General features: G+C 38.1%; 1 protein-coding gene across 1 annotated transcript in view; it reads left to right on the top strand.

The window, feature by feature from the left end:
* The window catches only part of LOC123253465 (WW domain-binding protein 4-like), an 80713-nt gene extending 59364 nt beyond the window's left edge, over positions 1 to 21349 (top strand). The window contains 1 exon segment of the mRNA XM_044682655.1: positions 21254 to 21349. Coding sequence (XP_044538590.1) covers positions 21254 to 21349 — 96 coding nt within the window.
* Positions 21350 to 21882: the final 533 nt, after the last annotated feature.

Raw genomic sequence — 21882 nt, 5'->3', positions numbered from 1 at the left:
TCTTTCCATTGACCTTACTGTCACTATTCTGGGTTATGCTTACTTCATTCTGTCTTATTTCCTATAAATAGGGAAGCTATGTTCTTAAGGATCATGGGAGAAACTCTTCTCTGAGAATGTGTGTGTACTATAGAAAGGATGACCTACTTAGTGACAAAACCCTTCACTGAACCAGAAGAAGGATTAAAACTCTTTACTCATCTTCTGCAGGGACTGGAGCATTTTTAGTTAAGAGGAGACACTTCTAACTCAGTTCTATTTCTTGCCTTCCAAGCTGGATTTCCTCTAAAATGATTCAGAAAGCCTTAGGTGCTTCATATTCCAAGCAGTGACTTACTGTTGTGGTCCTCTAGATGTATGATTCCTTATATGAAAAACCTTGTAATCCAGAGACTGAGCTAGTGGAAGGATGGAACAGGAGTGAATGGAAGGAATGGAAGGAATCAAAAGGAACAACATAAAGGTTCAGATAAATAAACAGCAGCCTTCAAGGTTCTTGGCTGTGAGGGCATTCAAATGATAGCTAGGTTCTGGAAAAGGAACCAGATAAGAGAATCAGAAACAGAAAAAAATTCTTCCTTTGAGTTGATTATAGTACTGGACAACAATGTGCTTTTTCAGTCCTTCCAAGTGAGAAATAGTAAGCAGAATTAGTTTAAGCCCATCATTTGATTGGTAGGAGAATCCTACTTATCCTTAAAGTTGATCATTTATCCTGCAGATGGATATGGTGGCTCTAGGGTTTTAGGAAATTGAATATCAAATTTTGAATTTGAATGATTGAATGAATCAAATGATGTTTATTTAAAATGGTTTTCTTTGAGGCTACCCTGAACCCACTTTTCATTCTCATAAGTCCTTACAATTCTCTTTTGAAGGTCAGCCATGTTGACTGTCTCCTCTTAAATTGGGTTGCTCCAAACCTCTGTTTTATATGTGGTGAATTTTCACCTAGAAAATACAGGAATTTCTTGACATTCAATTTGCAATTTATTTCCGTCTTCAAAATGTCTCTAACTTTTAAATAGAATGGAAGTTAATAAATAGACATACAGGGTCAGCTGGGTAGCTCAGTGGATTGAGAGTGAGGCCTAGAGACGGGAGGTCCTAGGTTCAAATCTGGCCTCAGAAACTTCCCAGCTGTGTGACCCTGGGCAAGTCACCTGACCCCCATTGCCCACCCTTACCACTCTTCCACCTAGGAGCCAATACACAGAAGTTAAGGGTTTAAAAAAAAAGAATAAATATATATATATATATATATATTATTCCCACCACCAGGCACTATGGCAAGCACTTTATAAATATTATTTCATTTGTTCTTCACAACATCCCAATGAAGTGGAGATTATTAGCTCCCAATCTTATAGACAGGTGAATTGCTCAAAGACATAGAGCTACTAAGTGTCTGATGCTGAATTTGAACTCAAGTCCTTCTGACTTCAGGCTCAGTGCTCTATTTATTTCACCACCAAGGGATCTCAGGGAGGATGGAAACTGCTTTTGTTAAAGCTAATGAAAAAGAAATAATAAATTCCCTAGTTCTGTCCTTCTTGTGTCAACAAGTTTACAAGTACCTGAGCCTCTGGTATAAATGCCCAGTTGTGTATCCACATGACTTGTCCAAGAGTTAGATTGTATTCTTTTAGACTAGTAACACTTATGAGAGCTGAGGCAAGTTTCCCCACAAGAGCATGTGGCCTCTGTCTTTTGATAGTAATACGCAGACCACTATGGGGTTAATATGAGCTTTTATGATCATTGTGGGATTAGCTTGGAGAATTTCATTTGCATGCCAGCAATAGCAGGAGCTGACTATTTTTCCCCCAAGATGCAATTTTACTTTTATAATCATTTGTTTCTCTTTTATCAGACTTTTAAATAAGAGGCACAAGGGAGCCATTGACTCACCTCTTGATGTTTGTATTAGTGGGCTTAATGGAAGAACCTGGTGCCCATGATAATTGGCCATTCCCCCTTCTCCCTGCTTCTACCACCTGCCTTAATTATGTTCCTGAGCACATTCTCTTCAGATTGGAGTATTTAGCAAAATACCTTGGTGCTAATTCATCTATCTTTGCAGGGTCTCATGTGGAAAAAAATAGGCTAGGTCTTTGGTCTGCTGGTGATGCTTTGGTTCATGGCTCTTATCCCAACTGTCCTACCCACAAGAATAGCGATGAGGTGATCTCCAGTGAGTAAAGTGAACTTTAGACATCCTCCTTGTATGTCATCACCATCTTTCAAGGTATATTTTAGGTCTACTGTGTTACATTCTGTGATCTAATGACTCAGCCAATGCTAACCTAACAGATTTCTTTGGATGAGCATGCTTAAAAGGTGGAAATGATGTCACCAGTTTCACATTTTTGTGGGAAAACCAAAACTAGACTGATGTTTACACATAGATGGAATGGACCTGAATTGAGAAGAGACAAAAGGATCATAGTCCTCTTCTGGAGATCACACCCTGGATCTCATACTAGTCTTCCACAGATCCAGAAATCCCTTTTAATCTTGTGTTAATACGTGAGGGCTGATGGACACTTTGAAGAGAATAGGGGACTTAGCAATTAGCAGTTATTGAACAACTAATTTCCTTGACACACTTTTCAGTTTCCTCTATATCATAGCCATTTTCTCCATTTCTTTCTTTAGTTTAGGCCAGTGATGGGCAAACTATGGCCCGTGGGCCAGATGTGGCTCTGGCCATGCAATATTATTCCTAATCTGACGAATACAATGAGTAGGGTACAATACAATGAAACTTCGAAAGAGTTGCCTTAGAAACAGACTGACAGATGAGAATTTCCTTTCCTTTGGCCCCTCCTTTAAAAAGTTTGCCCATCACTGGTCTAGGCAGTTAACAAAACAATGACAAATGTTATAAAATAACAAATGTTAACAAAACAAAACATGATCTATAGGATTTGTTGATTTCCAAAGTGTAATTGTTCACACTGAAAAATTAACAGTAGATTATCTCCCAAGAGTACAATGGATAGAAAGACTTTAAGAGACATCTGCCACTGTCTGGAATGGGGACCTGATATGCAAGGGGATAGCATGAAGGCCTCATGAGTATATTGTGATATGGAAAACAAGGACCCCAGAAAACACATTTCATATCTTTCACAATTTAGCTATGAGCTCTATTTGAAAACCATAGTGTTCAAGTTGGAAGAGAACTTAGAAGTTATATATCCTTATTCCTTACTCCAAATTAAAAGAGCTCTCTTTTGTTGGGGTGGTGGGGCTTGGTGTAGTGGAAACCATATTTGCTCTGCAGTCAGAGAATCTAGGTGAAAATCTCAACTGTAAGATTAAAAATTTAAAATTAATAACTCCACTTATTATATTTTATAAGATTTATTAATAATCACTTGAAGTAAAGGAATAAAAAAGGTAATTTTCTAACAAAATAAAATGTGCCCAAGCTCTTCTTGCCTGTTTAAAAGAACCATTGCACTAAAGCCACATCAGGAAGAGAGGGAGAGGCAGAACTACACAGAATGTATATCCTGCCTACAACAGCACATAACAACAGGAGGAGAGTAAGGTGCTAGGAATTGTAGTTCAAGGGTACAAAATTCTAATTACACATTTCCCCTCCTGTGATCCTTTGGGAGACTAGTCTCCCCAATGGATCATTTAGATATAACCAACTTATAACTTTAACTAGAGGTACATATAATATTATAGTTTCTAAGGGGAAATTACAATGATTTGGGGATGAAAGGGAAATAAAAGAGAAAAAGAACAAAACCAATGATTGCTACACTGACAAAAAGCCAATTTGGGGGCAGTCCCCTTTGGCATAAGAGTATACGTTCAAAATAAATGCATTCAATCCCCCACAGTTCAAATTCACCACATCCCAAAGTTCAATCTGGATCTTTTGGTGCAGTGTGTGGTCTCTACAGACATCTTCATGGTGCCTTCTCTAAGTAGTTCACTTTCTGGATTCTGGGAGGTAGCAAGTTTCTTATCCTAAAATTACTCTTAAAAGAATTTAAACTTTGCATTATAGGATAATAATACAAGACCCCCTGAGGAGGGTGTTGACAAACACATGGATCACTCAAGGATACATGGCTGAGTTTTGAGGTATATGAATCAATTGCCAAAAGAAATAAAAAACATTAAAAAATCCAAATAAAAGAGAAAAAATAACTTCTGGATGAAATATAAAATATCAAAGTCTTATGTGTAAAAATTCTAAGGAAAAATAAACCTATAACAAGTCCTTGAATCAGGGCCTGATTAAAGTGATTTATGTCCCATAAGCCTGTAGTAACAATTATGCACTTACCAAATCAGCAGCCAGGACTCCAGAAAATCATCACACTATGAAAGAAAGAAAAGGGACTAGATTTTAGCAGCAAATTGGGAAATAGCATTCCCTGGTCTGATTTTACCTTTTCTCTCAGGGATAGTGGAGCCAGGATGGCAGCCAAAGTGAGGTGCTTGATGGAAGTGTGGCTTGGGGAAGACCTGCATCTTACATATGTTAAACAGCCACAACCTCGAACCTCAATTAAGTTCAAGTCCTCTTGTCTTGGTGTAGAATCTCATCAATCCCACTGGGATTGGTTGGTCTCTTTGACTGTGTGCTCGTTGGCACCATGGAGGCTCTTATGTGCTCCCTTGGCACCGTGCAGTGGCCACAATTATTAAGCAAAGTTCCATAATTTTTAAACAATGAATGGCACTGTTTTATAGTCTAAAGCTTTTTGGTATGCATTGACATTAGGGCTAATGTACATTTTAAACTTACCCTAGTGCAAAATCAAAAAACCAATAATACTGGTAACATGTACTTCGAGTATAAAAAATGAGAGAAAGAAGAAAACTCAAAGACTGTATTGCACACACAAGGAAAAGAATAATAAAAAAAAGTTTTGAAAATCAAAAATATATAGCTTACAATCAGTGACACACTGTATCAACCAAGGAGAGGTAGAACACAAAGGTTTCTCACCAAAAAAATGAGATCCATTTCCTTTTTAACTTGATCATGATCCACAATGTGAGTGCAAATGATTTTCACTAAGTAACAGCTTTATATAACTGTAGTATAGCAGGTAATGCACATTCAAAGAAAGTTCCAAAATTCACAATAGCCCAGTTAATGACAATAGCAAACAAACCCACTATCATTAGGATTCACATGAGTTGCTGTGTGACATTTTTTGAACCTGTGAACTCATGGATACTTGTCACAAGTTCTCCAGATGTAGCCAATCTTTCAACCTTGGCTGAGATCTATTACTGCCATCATTCCAAAATTTGGCAGAGGAGCCCGGGGGAGAAATAACACTCTGTGCTGCTGCTGAAAACCTTTTGGGTCTAAAATGCCACCAAGAATTTAAATCATTCTGGTGGAAGGATAGAGTAAGTTGAAGAATTACAAATACAAAAAACCCATTCAGAAGCTACTAGGCTTCCCAGGAAAATCTTTCCCCCTTCCTGCATGAGATTATAACCCATCACAGGGTAACTAAGCCCCTTTTTGGAGAACCTCCCTCCCTCTGATATGAGAATGAAACAGTATAAAAGACCTGTCCCCAATATGTCCCATCCATTTCAACGTGGAGCCAAGGACTAAATAGTGAAAATCACTTCAGGTGTCTCATCCACTTCATTTTTAGTAAATGTGGATATGGGGAAAATTAAATAGTACTATTGCACTTCACTTCAACTGCAAAAGGGCCCTTACCTCTTGTTACAAACAACTCAAAGGTAGGCAAATGATCAGTCAGAGGTAGGGATGCTACTAGATATCTAAAAACCACTTCTGAAGACCCCTTAAAATCAATTATAATTTTAGGTCAGTCAATTCTCCAAAAGTTGTACACAGGTTGATGGACGCCACCCATCATTATCTATGTGACAATTAACAAAGGCAAAAAAGAACAAAAGGCAACATGTGACCTTGATGAATCTGGTGACAAACCCAGCATCCATAAGGACCTATGCTTTTGCCACTGAAAAGGGTTTGTCCAAGTTGACTATGGAAAATGGTATTTTCTCCAGTCTAGTCATAGGGGAGGTACAATTAAAGACAATGTAAGAGAACATATAGCTAATAACCAAAACACAATAACTGAAAATTATTCAGTATTGCAGAATAGTACAGATCAGATTAATATATGAATGTAAAAAACAAAATTGAATTTTAAAGCAAACACTCAGCAAATACAATAAGCATGACAGGATACAGGCATTGAATTCAAGAGTCCTTTTCTCTAATTCCAATAGAGACTTGTTCACTATTTTGAGGGGAGCAAAACTGAAAGGCTTAACATCAATAAAACAGTGGAGTCTGAAAAGGCTTAAAATTCACCTCTGGAGGAGAAGGTTCCTTCTCCTCCCCAGAATCATAATCTATTTAGATACCTTTGATCATACTTCTGGAGTTCCCCATACATGCACTGGGCATAGTGTGGACAAATCCCATATTGAGTATGTTGCAGTGATTAGGCAGGCCAAAATGACAAGGGGGTATAGGGAGATAAATATCCCCTCTGAATCCCAAGATTACCCAAGCTAATCACAAGGACCAGTGCACCAAGGAACAGTAGGAAAAAAAGACATCCTAAAACTTGGAGCTGTGTGAGCTTAATAAGGTTCTCTCTACTTTTGCAATCTCTACTTCCCTGTCTGTAGGTGGTGATACCCTAGTATGCACTGCCTAGGAGTTAAGAGTTTTGGGATAATAACCTTCCTTTCCCTCCCCCCAGAGGTAAAAATGCCAGGAAGCTGTTTGCTTCCCCTACCACATGGACAGGGTAGTAGCGTCTCCTCAGGGGGGAAAAACCCTTTAGGAGGCTGATAAGAGAAACACACCCAGGCTTCCAAGGTGGCACTCAGCAATCACTCAGCTGTTGGCAATGTAAGGGAAAGAGGGATTTAGATCTTACCCTCCACATAGGAACTGTGCCCATCACTAGTCTAGTCCAAAGATTTCACAAGGAAAATGCTCATCTGTCAGTCTGTTTTATGCAACTTAGCTTGTAGTGGTGGGTGGGTCCTCAGCACCAGGAAACCTCCTTACCGTAACTTTACTCAAAAGGCTGAAAAAAAATTTGAGGATTAATTTCCCAAAGTGGTAGCCAGAAATGTAAGATTAAGAATCAATATCCAATAACTCCAAGTATTATATTTTTTCAGATTTATTAATAGTCACTTGAAGTAAAGGAATGAAAAACAAAATAAAACCACATGCCCAAGCTCTCCTTGCCTGTTTAAAAGAACCACTCCACCAAAGCCACGTAAGGAAGAGAAGAGAGTGAGAGGTGGAACTACACAGAATTTATATCCTGCGTACATCAGCACATAATGACAAGAGGAGAGTGGGGTTATGGGAATCATAGTTCAAGAGTACAAAGTTCTAATTACACATAATACTGCTCCTTATTATTGCCATGACTTTGGGCTACTTCTCTCTCCTACTCAGACCATAGTTGCCTTCTCTGAGTAATAAGTGGAATGGAGGAGATAAACCTTCCATAAATCTATACTGTTATTGCTATATGATTACATGACTTCTAAGCTTTCTTGTGTCAAGTAGTCATTGATTTTATGGAGACCATTACCAAATGGTTACCTGGTTCTTTTGGAAGCCCTCACATTCTACCTTAGAAGAAGACTGTCTAACATGGAAACTGGCAAGGACTCTAATGGTTAGAAATATTCTACTTACATTGAATCTCTTTTCAGTCATTACTCACAATTTGCTCTTGTTCTCTCTTTTGGAGATTGAGCAGAATAAGCCTAACTTCTTAGTTGAAGATCACCATTATGGTGGCCTATAGTGACTGTCTCTTTTCTAGGAAAATATTCACAGTTCCTTCTACTGGTCCTGAAATTACAGAATCTCAAGTATCCTCACAACCAACCCTATCATTTCTTATAGATTCTCTCTCATTTGTTAATACTCAGATAAATCCCTGAACTTATCCTTTGGTGATTTCTATCCCATGGTATAGATCATAATTCATATCCTATCTCATACAACTCTTTTCTTCCACTCTACTGACCATGAACCTTCTTTGTTTTCCTTATGGTTTTGCAAATGTACTAGTGAAGCACTGGCTGTCTATCTGCCATGCCTTTCTCTGGCCACATGACCAAGTCTTGACATACAACCAACCCATCTTCTCTTCCTGTCATCCAATTACTTGATTATATCCTTTGGCCCTATTCCTCCTTATTTTGATTTTGCTCTTTAAATATAGTGTCCCAAACCAAACCAAACCAAACCCTGGCAGTATAGGTGATACTTAAAGTAATGATGTTGATATAGTTAGCCTATGGCCCTTGAAGCTTTGCAAAGTACTTTACTCAATTTGTCAGATATTATCCTCACAGTCATCCTGGAAGTGGTATTTTTATCCCAAATTTTAAAGATGAGGAAACAAACTAAGAGATGGTAAATGACTTGCCACAGTCACAGGAAAATAAGTGTCTTAAGGTAGGATTTGAACTCAGATCTTCCTGACATCTTCAAGTTCTACAATCTTAAAAGTTTCTTCAGGTCCAAAGATTACTCCCTCCCCCAATTAGGCACCTAACCTAGCAATCCTAGAAAGCATGAACTCTTGATTAAATCAACAATTAAGAGACAGCAGTCAGCAACATCTTCTTTAATAGAACCCCACGTGGTATATGAAGTGTGCTACCTTAAGGAGCTTCTAATTTAGTGGTAGACACTAGATGAAAATGCCCAAAAAAATAAGAATACAATGAGTTCAAGGAAGGGTCCTATCCATGGTTAATGAAAGTTTCATGAAAAGAGGTATTATATTAAGTTCCGGCAAATGGAATACCATTTTCCCAGAGTCTCCTGGGGAGCCATCATAACTGTATGACCTTGGACAATTCACTAAAACTTGTTGGGCCTCAGTTTCCTACTCTGTAAAATGAATTGGAAAACGAAATGGCAAATTGTTCCAGTATCTTTGCCAAGAAAATCTGAAATGGAGTCTCTAAGAGTTGGACACAACTGAAATGGCTGAACAATCACAGCAAAATAAGGAGGTTGGCCCCTTCTGACCCAAGATCTGGGATCCTAAGTGTGACTCTGGACAGGACATTTCACTTTCCTCGGCCTCCATTTTCCCTTCCATAAATGAATGGGTCAGACTTAATGATTTCTAAGATACCTCCTTCCTCTGCCATCCTGTGATTCTTGTGATTTTTGAGATCACTCCCTTAGGCCAGGATATCATCTTGTCTTATAGTTAAAATAAGTCTCTCACCTCAACACAAACATCTTATAAGTGCAGTTTTTCATAATTAAAGGCACACATGCAGTTGTGAATGGAACCCTGCTATTGACTGGATTCTTGCTCTTAAGAATGAGGATATCTCAAGGATGTGGGAGGCACAGACTGCCTAGGAAGTTTGGGGAGGCTTATGCCTGAAAAGCATTTCTTTAAGTTATACAATTGTTAACTGTCATTTTGTATTGCCTGTTGTTTTGGGAGCTGTAGTCAAAATAAAATGTTAGACCAGTAATTTTTCTGTCAGACATCTTAGAAAGGAAGAGGTTGGAGGTTTGGAACAAGATTTCTCACTCAAAGAAAAATAAATCTGTCCAAGATTTTTTCTTTGGAGGGAGTTACTTAAGCTCTTGAGTTGCTAAAGAGAGCCTGAGCTCAGGAAGCTAGGGACATGTTGGCATGGGGCCTTATGAGCAGTTGAATATAGTTGGGTGGACCAGGGAACTAAATAGTTGCACTGGAAGAGTGCTGGCTTTTTAAGAAAGAAAACCAGCCTGTGTCATCAGATATAGTTAGCAGGTGTGAGGAGAAAAAATAGTTCATAGGAGGAAAGGAAAGGAATGCCCAGAAGACAAGACCAAGTGAGAGTAGGTGACTGGGTGGCATGGAGCCAAGAAGGAAATAGAACAAGGGACCAAAGAAAGGGAAGAACCAGAAAGTAGAGGGGCTGTTATCATCCAGTTCAATTTAAGAAACACATAAAATACATTCTAGGTGGTACTTCAGTGTTTATAATGGAGTCAGGGAGACCTCTCTTCTTGAGTTCAAATCTGGCTTTAGTCACCAACTGGCTGTGTGACCCTGAGCAAGTCATTTCACCTTGTTTGACTCAGTTTCCTCATTTGTAAAATGAGCTGGAGAAGGAAATGGAGTACCATTATCTTTGCCAACAAAACCTAAAATGGGATTACAAAAAGCCAGGCACGACTGAACACAAAGTCTCAGAGTCAAAAAGGACCTCAGAGGGTGTTTAGTTCAACTTATACCTAAACCAAAATCTCTTCTATATGGGCCTAAAAAATGCTCACATGCCTATTATATAAAGTGAGAAAGAACCCTTTGTCTCCATCCCCCATTGGGTTAGCTCTTATCGTTAGGAAGTCCTTTACTGACAGCAAACCTCTATTTTCCTCTTTTTAACTGCTTGGAATTCCATAGTTAATTTGTTGGAAGGGACCTTATTAACCGTCTAGTCCAGTGATGGGCAAACTACAGCCTGTGGGCCAGATATGGGCCCCTTGAAATATTCCATCCAGCTACAGGACATTATTGCTAATCTGATGAATCCAGTGAGTAGGATACAATACAATGAAACTTCGAAAGAGTTGCCTTAGAAACAGACTTACAGATGAGCATTTCCTTTCCTTTGGCCCCCTCTTTCGAAAGTTTGCCCATCACTAGTCTAGTCTACCCTCTCTACAAAAGGAATCCCCCTTGTGACATCTTTGGAAAAGGCAAGTTCAGTCTACTTGGAGATCTCCCAGAAAGCCCATTCCAGTTGTGGACAGCTCAAATGATTAGTCATTTTTGCTTGACAGCAAGCCTACATTGGCCTTCTATCCTCATTCTGTTTTCTGGGATCAAATAGAACAAGTCAGATTCTTTGACCACATGATAGCTATTTAAATCTCTGAAACTGGTGATTATACCTGATCTGAATCATCTTCTTCACATTAACTGTTCCCAGTTCCTTCAAATGCTCTTTCTATGACCAGGGCTCAAGGCTTTTCACTATCCTGATTATCCTTCTCTATGTGTTGTCTAGCTCATCAGTGTCCTTCTTAAACTTCCTCCCAATGCTCCTAGCTCTGCTCTTTGAGACTATGTAGAAGGAAGAAGGGTTTATTTTCTCATATATATGATAAAACAGTCCTTTAAATACTCAAGGACAACTGTCTTTTCCTCCTGGGGCTTCTCTTCTCCGGGTTAAGTAATTCTACTTTCTTCTTCCCATCTTCATAGGTCATGAACTCAAGACCCTTGACCCATCTGGTACCCCTACTGTAGAAACTCTCTAGCTTGTTCATTTCTTTATGAAAATGTGATGACCAGATCTGAATATAAAATGCCAGAGTATGTGATTTCCATGTCTAGCAGCATGTAATATTTGCATGCACACACACATGTGCATACACACACAAATTATGTAATTCGTCTAGGGAACTAATATGATCAGATACTATGCCTAGGTAGTGAAGCTTTATGCTTACTTGATGGAATAGGGATAGGGAATGGTAACTAGACTGGTAATTTCATTGGCATAGGAGTCTCTTCAGTTTTGAAACTCCCTTTACTCATGTATATCATTACTTTCTTTGTAACTCTTAACTAGGCTTAGCTGCCTAGAGCTCTGAGTGATAAAATAACTTACCTAGTCATACAACCAAGATATTTCTTAGGTACCACTTGAACCCAGGTCTTCTCAGTTCCAAGGCTGATTCTTTTTCACGTGGGGGAATAAAAAAAATCGTGAGGAAAATGTGGAGTACTTAGATTTCAACCACTGTGTGAAGGAAACCCTATGCCAAGTGGGAAAGCTATAAACATTGAAATGCTAACGTGATAAAAACAGCCTTCAGCCTCTTCTCACTGGAGTGAGGGAGGTTATTGCTAACACATAATTAGTAGTAATACATATATTCGCAATTAGAAAGTCAGTGGAATCGAACCATGAACAAAAGACCATCTGTTAGGAGAGAAATAACCACCCCTTTAAATCAGTAGGTAGTAAGATGCCCCCTCACTGAAACATCAGACATTTAAGTTTAAGAATAACAAAGGGGTTTCTTATCACTTGCTAAAAATACTTTGGGGATTCCCCAAGATGAGCTACAAAATCATGGCAAAAATCCCATTAAAAAGTATTAAGTGAGCCCAAAGTAAGTATTGACACCATTTCCCTTCCTCCCTTTGGCCCCTTAAGACTGCTTACATATAATTGTGAACTCCAACTATTAATTTTTCATGTAACATTTCCTTTAGTTGGAATAGAAGTTGGCTTTGCAGAAACAGAAATGTCCTTTGACTTAGATTCTCATCCTTCAATGGGTTTGCAATTTATTTCATTGATACAGGTATTCTTTTTGCCAGGTAAAATCCCAACTGAATTGTACGTTCTCCGTTCTCTAATGTTTTGTCCATGCACTTCAATAAATATTCTACAGGCAGTATATAGCAAAGGAGTTGGGTGTACTCCCATAGGTCTCTGGTCATAGTATCAGTACCACTGGCTGTCTCTCCCTATCTCTTGCTATTGCGTTGGCAGTATAGTGCTCTCTTAAAGGGAGTGTGCCCTCATGGACAAAACTTCAAATTGGAGACTGGAGTTGATCGTTGATCAATTAACAATCATTTATGTAATGCCTGCTATGTTTTAGGCACTGCTGATCCAAATATAAATAATCTAACAATTCATACTCTTCAGAGCTTATATTCTAAACCAGTGATAGGTAAACTTTTTAAAGAGGGGGTCAAATGCTCATCTGTCAGTCTGTTTCTAAGGCAACTCTTTCGAAGTTTCATCATGTTGTATCCTACTCATTGTATTCATCAGATTAGGAATAATGTCTCGCAGCCAGATAGAACATTTCAGGGGGCTGCATCCGGCCCGCAGGCCGTAGTTTGCCCATCACTGTTCTAAACATTTGAACAAGAATAGTGGAGTTCAAGTCTAGCCTCTGACATAAACTAATGGTATATTAGCAAGTATATATATATATATATCAAGTCTCCTAAATTTTTGTTGCCCTCAAACAACTGTCAAAGACTATTACAGTTGTTCTCAGATTAAATACTAGTCTATTTCAGTGGAAGATGTTTCTTTACTAGATGTTCAGTAGTCTAAGTCCAAATTCTCTTCCCAACACCTACCCCCAATATCTCTTCTTTGCCTTTTGTCTGATCTTCACTTTTGATTCTTGAAAGATCTGATAAAGAGAACTATGGTAAATCTTTAAGAATATAAGTCATTCCTCAATAGATACATGATCAAAGGATCCAAAAAGACCATTTTTAGACAAAGGAATCAAAGTTGTCTGTGGTCCTATGAAAAAAATATTCTAAATTACTGTGGATTAGAGAAATGTAAACTAAAACAACTCTGAGGTACCACCTCACACCTTTTAGATTGGCTAATATGACTGAAAATGAAAATGACAAATGTTGGTGGGGTTGTGATAAAATAGGGACACTAATGCACTGTTGGTACAGTTGTGAGCTGATTTAACAATTATGAATACCTCAGATTCTTCTTTCCCACTCTCATTTGTGTTATCTCCTTCTTTGAGATTAGAATCTCCTTGAGGGAAGGACCTGTCTCACTTTTGTATATGTATCTCTAGGATTTTCAATAGTGTTTGGTAGGTAAAAAGTTCCCTCTTTTTTCTTCGCTCTATATTAAATTTTTAATCTTAAATACAATTTTATTTCCTGATAATAAAAATTTCCCTCCCAAATCCAATTCATAAAATTATTTTTAAAAACTTTTATAACAAATAAATATAAACAAAACAAATTCCTACATTGGCTACATCCAAAAATATACGTCTCAATCTGCACCCTGTGTCCATCTCTCAGGAAGTAGGTATCATTCTTTATCAGTAGTCCTCTAGAATCATGATTAGTCACTGCTTTGATTAGTGTCCTCAAGTCTTTTTAAAAAGTTTTATGTCTTCCAGTATTATTTATAATTGTTGAAGTTGTTCTCATGGTTTTTCTTATCTCATTCTGTATCATTTGATTCATTTGGACCAACTGCCACCTGTATCTTTCATCTCAACCATAACAACCTATGAGATATCATTTTATTTCATTCCAATTTCCTTTTGTTTTCTTGTTCTATTTATAGCTTGAACAGCATGATTGATATGAATTAGTTCTTCCAGGATTATAGATATGCATTTGTCACTGGACAAGTATTTCACATTTAGGCTATTAACATTTAAGTTAATGTTTAGAGTGGTAATTATTTTATTGGTTAATTTCATATCCCCAACACCTAGTCCAGTGCCTGCCTTGTATGATACAGGTTCTTAGTGACAGATGGAAGCTGATTCCTGGTGCCCTGTCTTACCACCATGTCAGCAGCCCTGGAGGATCAGACTGGACCACATAGGATATGGGACTATGTGACATTTATCTTTGTATCATGGGTTTCCATAATCAAAGAATTCATCACTTAGTGGCCATTGAACTTGTGATGTACCTGTTGTTACTCATATAGCAAGTCTGATCCTTTAAAAATGGGCATAATATGTCATCATGATTGTACTTCAAGCTTTGCTAGAGTGGCCTGGCACCTTGGGTTGCGCTCTGTCATATAGCCTTCCAAGACCTAACACCTTGATGCCATGCTAAGGCATGGCTTCTGTGGTTTTAAAAATTCAGACAAGGGTCTGTTACCTTCCAATTCAGCAGTTCCTGATCCAATATAGAAAATTGTTGATGGGGGGGTGTGTGTAGGGTTATTGCTAACTTCAATTGACTGAAATCCCCCAATTCAAATTATTTGCTGTCATTTTTCATGGCACCATTAGGGCAGTGTCAGCAATTTTATGAGACAAAGCCACACTGTGAAATAAGATGCTGTCTTGCCCTGCTGCCTTTCTGACAGGGCAGATTCCGATCTGTGCAATTGATTTGTGGAGCTGCTCTTGAGTTATTTCCAAACTAAGAATGGAAGTGAAAATTCCAGAAATCTCCAGAGATGTGCTCAGGTTGAAATGTTGGGTTGCTTGCCAGTTTTAGAGAAGCAAGATTCAGAAATGCCTAGAGCGAAACAGAACCTAAGTGGTGGGGCTAGCCCTCTGGGGAGTGTTAGAGCATGTTACAAATTATCCTGGTACATCTCCTCCTCCTCTCCAACATACAGTTGTATGTATATAAGCATATTCAAATTCAAGTGGAAATCAGTGGCAGCCAAAGGAAGGGAAAAGAAATCTCAGGTTCAATCTAGAGCTGGAAAAGCCTTCAGAGGCTGTCTAGTCCAATCCCCTCATTTTGCAAATGAAGGAACTTAGGGCCAGGGGATTTAAATTTCTTCCTAAGACCATGTACAGGATCAAAGATAATGAGCCGGGATGCAGTCTTGGGTGTATAGGTGGAAGTATGTTGGGCTTGGAGTCAGGAAGTCCTAAATTCAAATCATGCCAATTTCTTATTAGGTGTCCTTAGAAGAAGTGCTGCTTTGAATGTTTTAGCATATATTGAATCATGCTCTCTACCTTTGATATTCTTTTGGTTTATGCCCAGGAGTGAGATCACTAAATAAAAAGGTATGAATGGTTTAGTGACTTTTTCTAGTACAATTCCAAATTATTTGATAGAACAATGAACCAATTCCTAATTCTGCCAGTTATTTTCCATTGAATAAATGCTTATTGATGAAGTACTTTGAGTACTTTTCTTTCACTTTAAGATCCCAAGAATAGCTACTCTTGATTCAAGGTACTTTGTGGTTTCCATCCAATCAGAACCATAGCTTACAACCCCCCATCACTGAATTACCTCCCCCCAGTTAGCAAAAGGATGCAACTTGTTCACAGCAAAGGTATTTGATCTTTTGGGCAGTGCTTGGCATAAACCAGTAAATGCAATATGTATTGACTGTTTCATGTAATAGTATGAGAATAAAATATCTCTATCTCTCCCTACCTCCATCCATAACCTTGGACACACCTTTCTGCACAACTACATATAACATGTGTTGGGAAAATGGGTATATATAAAGATTACATATGAAGACCGCATATGCAGGGAGATCACATGGACAGAGGGGTGATTCAAGTGCCCAACATGCAAGAACAGGGATATCTTTTGGTTCATATTCTTTTTTTTATTTTTTAATTTTTCCCCATGGTTACATGATTCCTGTTGTCAACCTCCACTCCCCACTCCTCCTCCCCCCTCCCAGACTTGACAAGCAATTTCATTGAGTTATACATATATTATGACTCAAATCCTATTTTCATGTTATTCATTTTTGTAATAGTCATCTTTTAAAATCAATATCTCAAATACTATACCAATATAAACAAGTGATAAATCATAAGTTTTTCTTCTGTGTTTTTCTCCCATAGTTCTTTCTCTAGATGTGGATAGCATTCTTTCTCATAAGTCCCTCAGAGTTGTCCTAGATCATTGCATTGTTTGTAGTAGCAAAGTCAGTTACATTTGATCATCCAACAATGTTTCAGTTACTGTGTATAATATTCTCTTGGTTCTGATTATTTCACTCCGCATCAGTTCAGGTAAGTCTTTTCAGTCCTTATAGAAATCAAGCAGTTCATCATTCCTTATAGCATGATAGTATTTCATCACCATCATATACCACAATTTGTTCAGCCATTCCCCATTTGAGGGACATACTTTTTTTCCAATTTTCCAAATTTTTTGCTACCAGAAAAAGTGCAGTTATAAATATTTTTATACAAACAGAACCTTTCTTGGGAATATATTCTTGCCACTCTCATTAGACTCCTACCCTCTTGATGGGGCATCTATTCTAGGGCATGTTGCTCCAATAGCCTCATGGTGATTACTGGGTGTATTACCTTAGCTGAACTTTGCTCCTCTATTGGTCTTGATGTCGATTATGAACAAAGGAGATTGTTTACAAAGTAGTTATATAGAAAGGAGATGCACCAGATCAAAGAAATATAATGAAAACATAGAGCAGAGATATATAGAAGGAAAGGGTGGCCATCAGTGTTAAAAGGAGCATATAGGTTTAGAAGAATAAGAACTGAGTAAAGAGTATTACATATGTCACTTAAGAGATCTTCAGCAACTTTGGAGAGAGAGGTTGGAGTTGAGTCAGGAGGTCAGAAGCTGTATTGCAAAATGTATTAGATTATACACAGTAAGTGAGTTTTTTGAGGAATTTTGCGGAGAATAAGTAGAGGTGATAATAGTGTCTAACACCTTTTATTAAGAAGTAGGGATATTTGGGAATGAATGGAGTGCTAACTACAGGCTAAGATTAAGATTTGTTTTTGAAACACCAATATCTGAGAGAGATAACAGAAATCCTCTATACCAGGCAATTCTGTTACTTAAGGTTAGGAATTACCAGAGTCCTTTCTAGCTTACCATGGAAATGAATTGAAGCTAAAACTAAAGGTAAATCAAGAAGTCAAGGTCATTTTTCTCTATTCACTTAGCATGTATTCCTGTCTTCTTTACATATACTTGTTGGCAGTTAAATCCTATAGATTTTGTCCTGTGTTTTAGCCAACAGAAAACCTAAAATCCTCTTTGTCTACTTACACTGAATTTAATCTACATTGGTCCTTCCAACAAGAGGGAAATAGATGTGATATTAGCATAGCAGTGTGTATACCTTTTTTCAATTTCTCCATAATAAGACAACTGCCAAAGACAAAAACTGTGTGGCATTCTATATATTTATGTTGATAGTGTTTCGGAAGTTATCCATTTGGCAAGGCAGCCTCATTAGATGTTGTCTTTCTTGGAGTTTAAGTTTCAAACTTCTGATTTGTGGGTGGAACTGGTATGTTGTTTTTTACACTTTTTTGTTGTATCCTTCAGAAGCCCTTGTTTTAGATCAGTTTTTGATCACAGCAACCCTGGGAGGTAGGCGCTATTATTACCCCCATTTTGCAGATGAGGAAACTGAAGCAGACAGAAGTTAAGTGATTTACCCAGGGTCACACAGCTAGTAAGTAACTAGTCAGATTTGAACTCAGATCTTCCTGATTCCAGGCCCACTTCTTTATCTACTTCACCACTATCTACTTTTAATAACAATATAAATATTAATAATAATGATAATGATAATAGCTGCCATTTATATAGTACTTTAAAGCCATCAACGCACCTCATAAATTTTCCATTTTGTCTTCGTAACAGCCCTGGGAAGTAGTTGTTATTATTATCCCCATTTTATGATGAAGAAATTGAAGAAGAGAGATGTTAAGTGATTTGCCCAGATTCTCATGGATAGTGAGTGTCTGAGGCTGGATTTTTTTCTCAAGGCTTCCTGATTCCCAGTATGTCCCTGTATCCAGTGAACATAGTTTTGAGCAGCGAATGAGCATACAAACTGTATGCTCTACAAACAAACAATACTCTATAAATGCTAGCTCTTCTTGTTGCTTATTATGACTGTTGTTGTCTGTCTCAAGGTGAGAGGAGGAGAAACAGACTTTAGTACTTCTCCTAAAATCTGGAGGGTATTAGATTGCCAGGCATCACTGATCTTGTTGATTCCATTGTTCACAGGAGGGTCTTCAGATGCAGAGAGAAGGAGAATGTTTGGTTCTTTCAAATCAGATTTGAGTTTGTTTGAAAGCTTAGACCTTCACTACTGAACAAACACCCTGTAAAGACCCCTTCTTTTCTAAACCACTGCTGACATGCAGTCCATGTTGCCTGTCCAGGTACTGGCTAAAGATGCTCCATGGCATGGTAGAAAGACTTTCAGATCAAGAATCAGGGGACTTGGATTACCTTTGTGACCTTGGCATAGTATCAAATGAGGGGGTTAGACTAGATAATTTAAAGGATCCCAATCCATGGATGACCTTGGGTAAATCATTTTATCTTTCTAGGCCTTAATTTCCTAAGCTATTAAATAAGGGGAAGGAATTTGGCTAGATTATCTCTAAGGCCCCTTCTGGTTTTAAATCTATGATCGTATAACTTACCACCCCAACAGTAAGGCCAGCAAAACTTCATCTTGGATTCTAGCATGTTTCCGACCTGGGCCAAACTCCAAATTGCTCTTAAAAGCCCACAGGATTAATGCTGGAAATTGTTCCAGCTTGATTTTTTTTGTTGTTAGTTCAGCAATACTACTAAATGACTCTTGTTGCCTTTTTCTGGCTGTAGGGGTTGTAAACTTTATTTGATTTCTTGACACATGCAAGAGCCTCTCATGTCATAACACAAGGCTTATTAGATTGTTACTTCATACGGAAATAAAACAAAGACATTGAAGAGGGCCTGGGGCACAAATGTCACAAGATATTTATTGGAGCCAAATTCCTGTTGAGTGGCTCATAAGCTCTTCTCCAGCTTCTCTCTTCCCTTTCCTAGTTAGTACTTGGGAAAAAAAAACAAAAACAAAAAAAAAAACCAAAAACTTTTTTTTACCACTTTCATTTCCAACCATGTTACTGTCCCAACCTCTGAGAGCTATCCTCTGTAACCACTATGCCATCTGCATTTGACTGTATTTGATGCTTAATCCGAATAGGCCTCCTCTTCTACAAGGAAAGGAAAGAATTCCCACAGTGCTCTTTTGTGTTCACATGTCTCTAAAAATGTCTCTTCTGACACTATGCAAGTAGAAGTGATACTTTGATCTCTTAGTATGCTTGCTAGGTAGATATCTTCAGATAAAAGGATTGTAGATGTCCAGGGATGAAGGGCGTGTTTTGGTTTCATTCTCATACCCTGAAAATCTTGCTATCTTCAAGTGAAGGGTTAAGTTGAGGCTTGCTGGGGGTGTGTTGTTGGGTAGTGTTCCCACCTTTATATTCAAACTAAGTCTTTAGTAATGCCCTGTATTTTGCATTCAAAAAGTCTCATCTTAACACTCTGCCATATCCTAATAATAATAATAATAATAATAATAATAATAATAATAATAATAATAATAGACATTTAGAGATGGCACTTGAAGTTTTACAAAGGACTCAGGCCGCATTATGGCGTTTAATCCTCCCAGTGGTGCAGGAAGGGGGGCACTTGGACCTCCTTTTCCTGGGTATCTCCCTTGTTTGTTTTAAATAATTGGTTTTAATACTACTGTGAATTCTATGGAGTGCTTGATTCAAAGAGTCCAAAGAGATTTCCTTTAAATCTTGATCTCATATTTAATATGAGAGAATAGAAAATGGGATTTATTGAATTGATTTCAAACACACACCCATACACCTATCACATAACTTCTAAAAATAATCTTATAATCTTTAGGTAGTAAAATTGGGTAAAATAATTTCTACTAACCACTTACTGTATGACCTTGGGCGAGTTTTTTTTTCCTTTCTGAGCATCAGTTTCCTCATTTACTCCAGTTTTCGGGTAACTTGAAAAGAGCTGTTTTGAATATTTTTTTTCATTTGAAGTCCCTTTCTTCTTTATTTGATTTCTTTGGAGGTATGAACCTAGTAGCCCTTATTTATTGTTAACAAAGTATAATGAAAATGAAAGAATTATCAAGAGGAAAATTCATCCAAATCTATTCATTCAGTGCCTTCTCATCTTTCTCCTATTTGTTTTTTTGCGAATTTTTGTCAGTTCTTTGTTCTCAATATTCTCAGTATTGCCACAAGGGGGTGCTGCTTGTATGGTTCTAATCAAGGACCTGGATCTTGACCCTTTTAAATTAAGAGGTCCCAGGAGGTGGCAGTCCTTCACTCAGCCAGTTGGTTTTGTGTTTCATTAAATCCCAGAAGATCCTACATGGAAATTCCAGTTTTTATTTTTGTCAGGGAGTCGAGAAACTATTATTTGCCTCCTCTCCTTCAGGAGATGGCAACACTAAATATAAGTCTAAGTATGTGTATGATCTCCAACTTCATTAGTCTTTCTACTCAACCTTTGCCCCTTTGGAAATTTTGCTATCTTCCCTTCATCCTGCCCTCCAGTGCCCAATCACATCCACTTAACATGATAATATCAACTACACATTGTTTAAGTGTATACAGTGTTTTACTTGTTACCATTTTGGGAAAATTAATAAATTGAAACATAAAGTAATTACTCATAAACTATGCCAGCATCTCCCAGACAGATTGCCCCCTACAAATCTGTAGTCACACCAAAAAACTAAGAGATTCCAAGCATAGTTGATTCAATGCTTGACTCAGCTGCTCTAATCAATAACTAATATCTCCATTTGCATTTTCTACTCAGTCTCCCAAAGGATCAGAATCCAGTCCCTGGGAGAAGTCATGCAGGCTAGAGGGTGCATTAGGTTATTCCCTGTTTCTTCCTTAAAGGCAGCCACTGGCAATCAGGAGTTAAATGATGAGTACCTCTCTGCATCAGCCCTTAGCTTCTTTAGCCTATGTCATCATGAGCCTGCTTCTGGCTAGAGGTGTAGCTTTGTCATCCCAAACTTATTTCCTTCCAGTGTTATCTTTTCTTTTTCGATCTCCTCTCCTAAAATTCACTTTCTGACCCTTCAAGAAACTACAGGTCCAAGTAGTTGGTAAGTTTCCTCTTGCCATCTCTAAGAGAGCCAATAGGAAGAGGCTCAGATTGGGGACTCTCATTATATATAGATTGGAAATTTCCTATTTTTGATATTTTGAATATTATTCTGTTTGATCTTTTAACTAATTCTGGACCAAGACAGAACCTGGATAGATGGGTCAAGGTCAAGGTCCTGGGTGAAGATCATCTAGGCATCTCTGTACACTGAGTCCTTCTGAAGGCCAGAGAGGATTCTGCAGCTTTTTGCAAGGTTGTTCCATGCATATGGCAGAGAGGAGCTGAGCTGGTGACTCAAAAAGAGTGCTACTTGGTGGACAATTCAGATATTGCATTCTCTTGCTTGATAACTAACAGTGATTTGCTGCCTTTCTTTATATCCAAGGAAGGAAGCAATGAGCCACAATTTAGACTG

Source organism: Gracilinanus agilis, chromosome X (genome assembly GCF_016433145.1).
Source record: "Gracilinanus agilis isolate LMUSP501 chromosome X, AgileGrace, whole genome shotgun sequence".
Taxonomy (NCBI): Eukaryota; Metazoa; Chordata; class Mammalia; order Didelphimorphia; family Didelphidae; genus Gracilinanus; species Gracilinanus agilis.
Note: the sequence above shows the minus strand (reverse complement) of the source record. Positions and strands in the feature narration are given on the sequence as shown.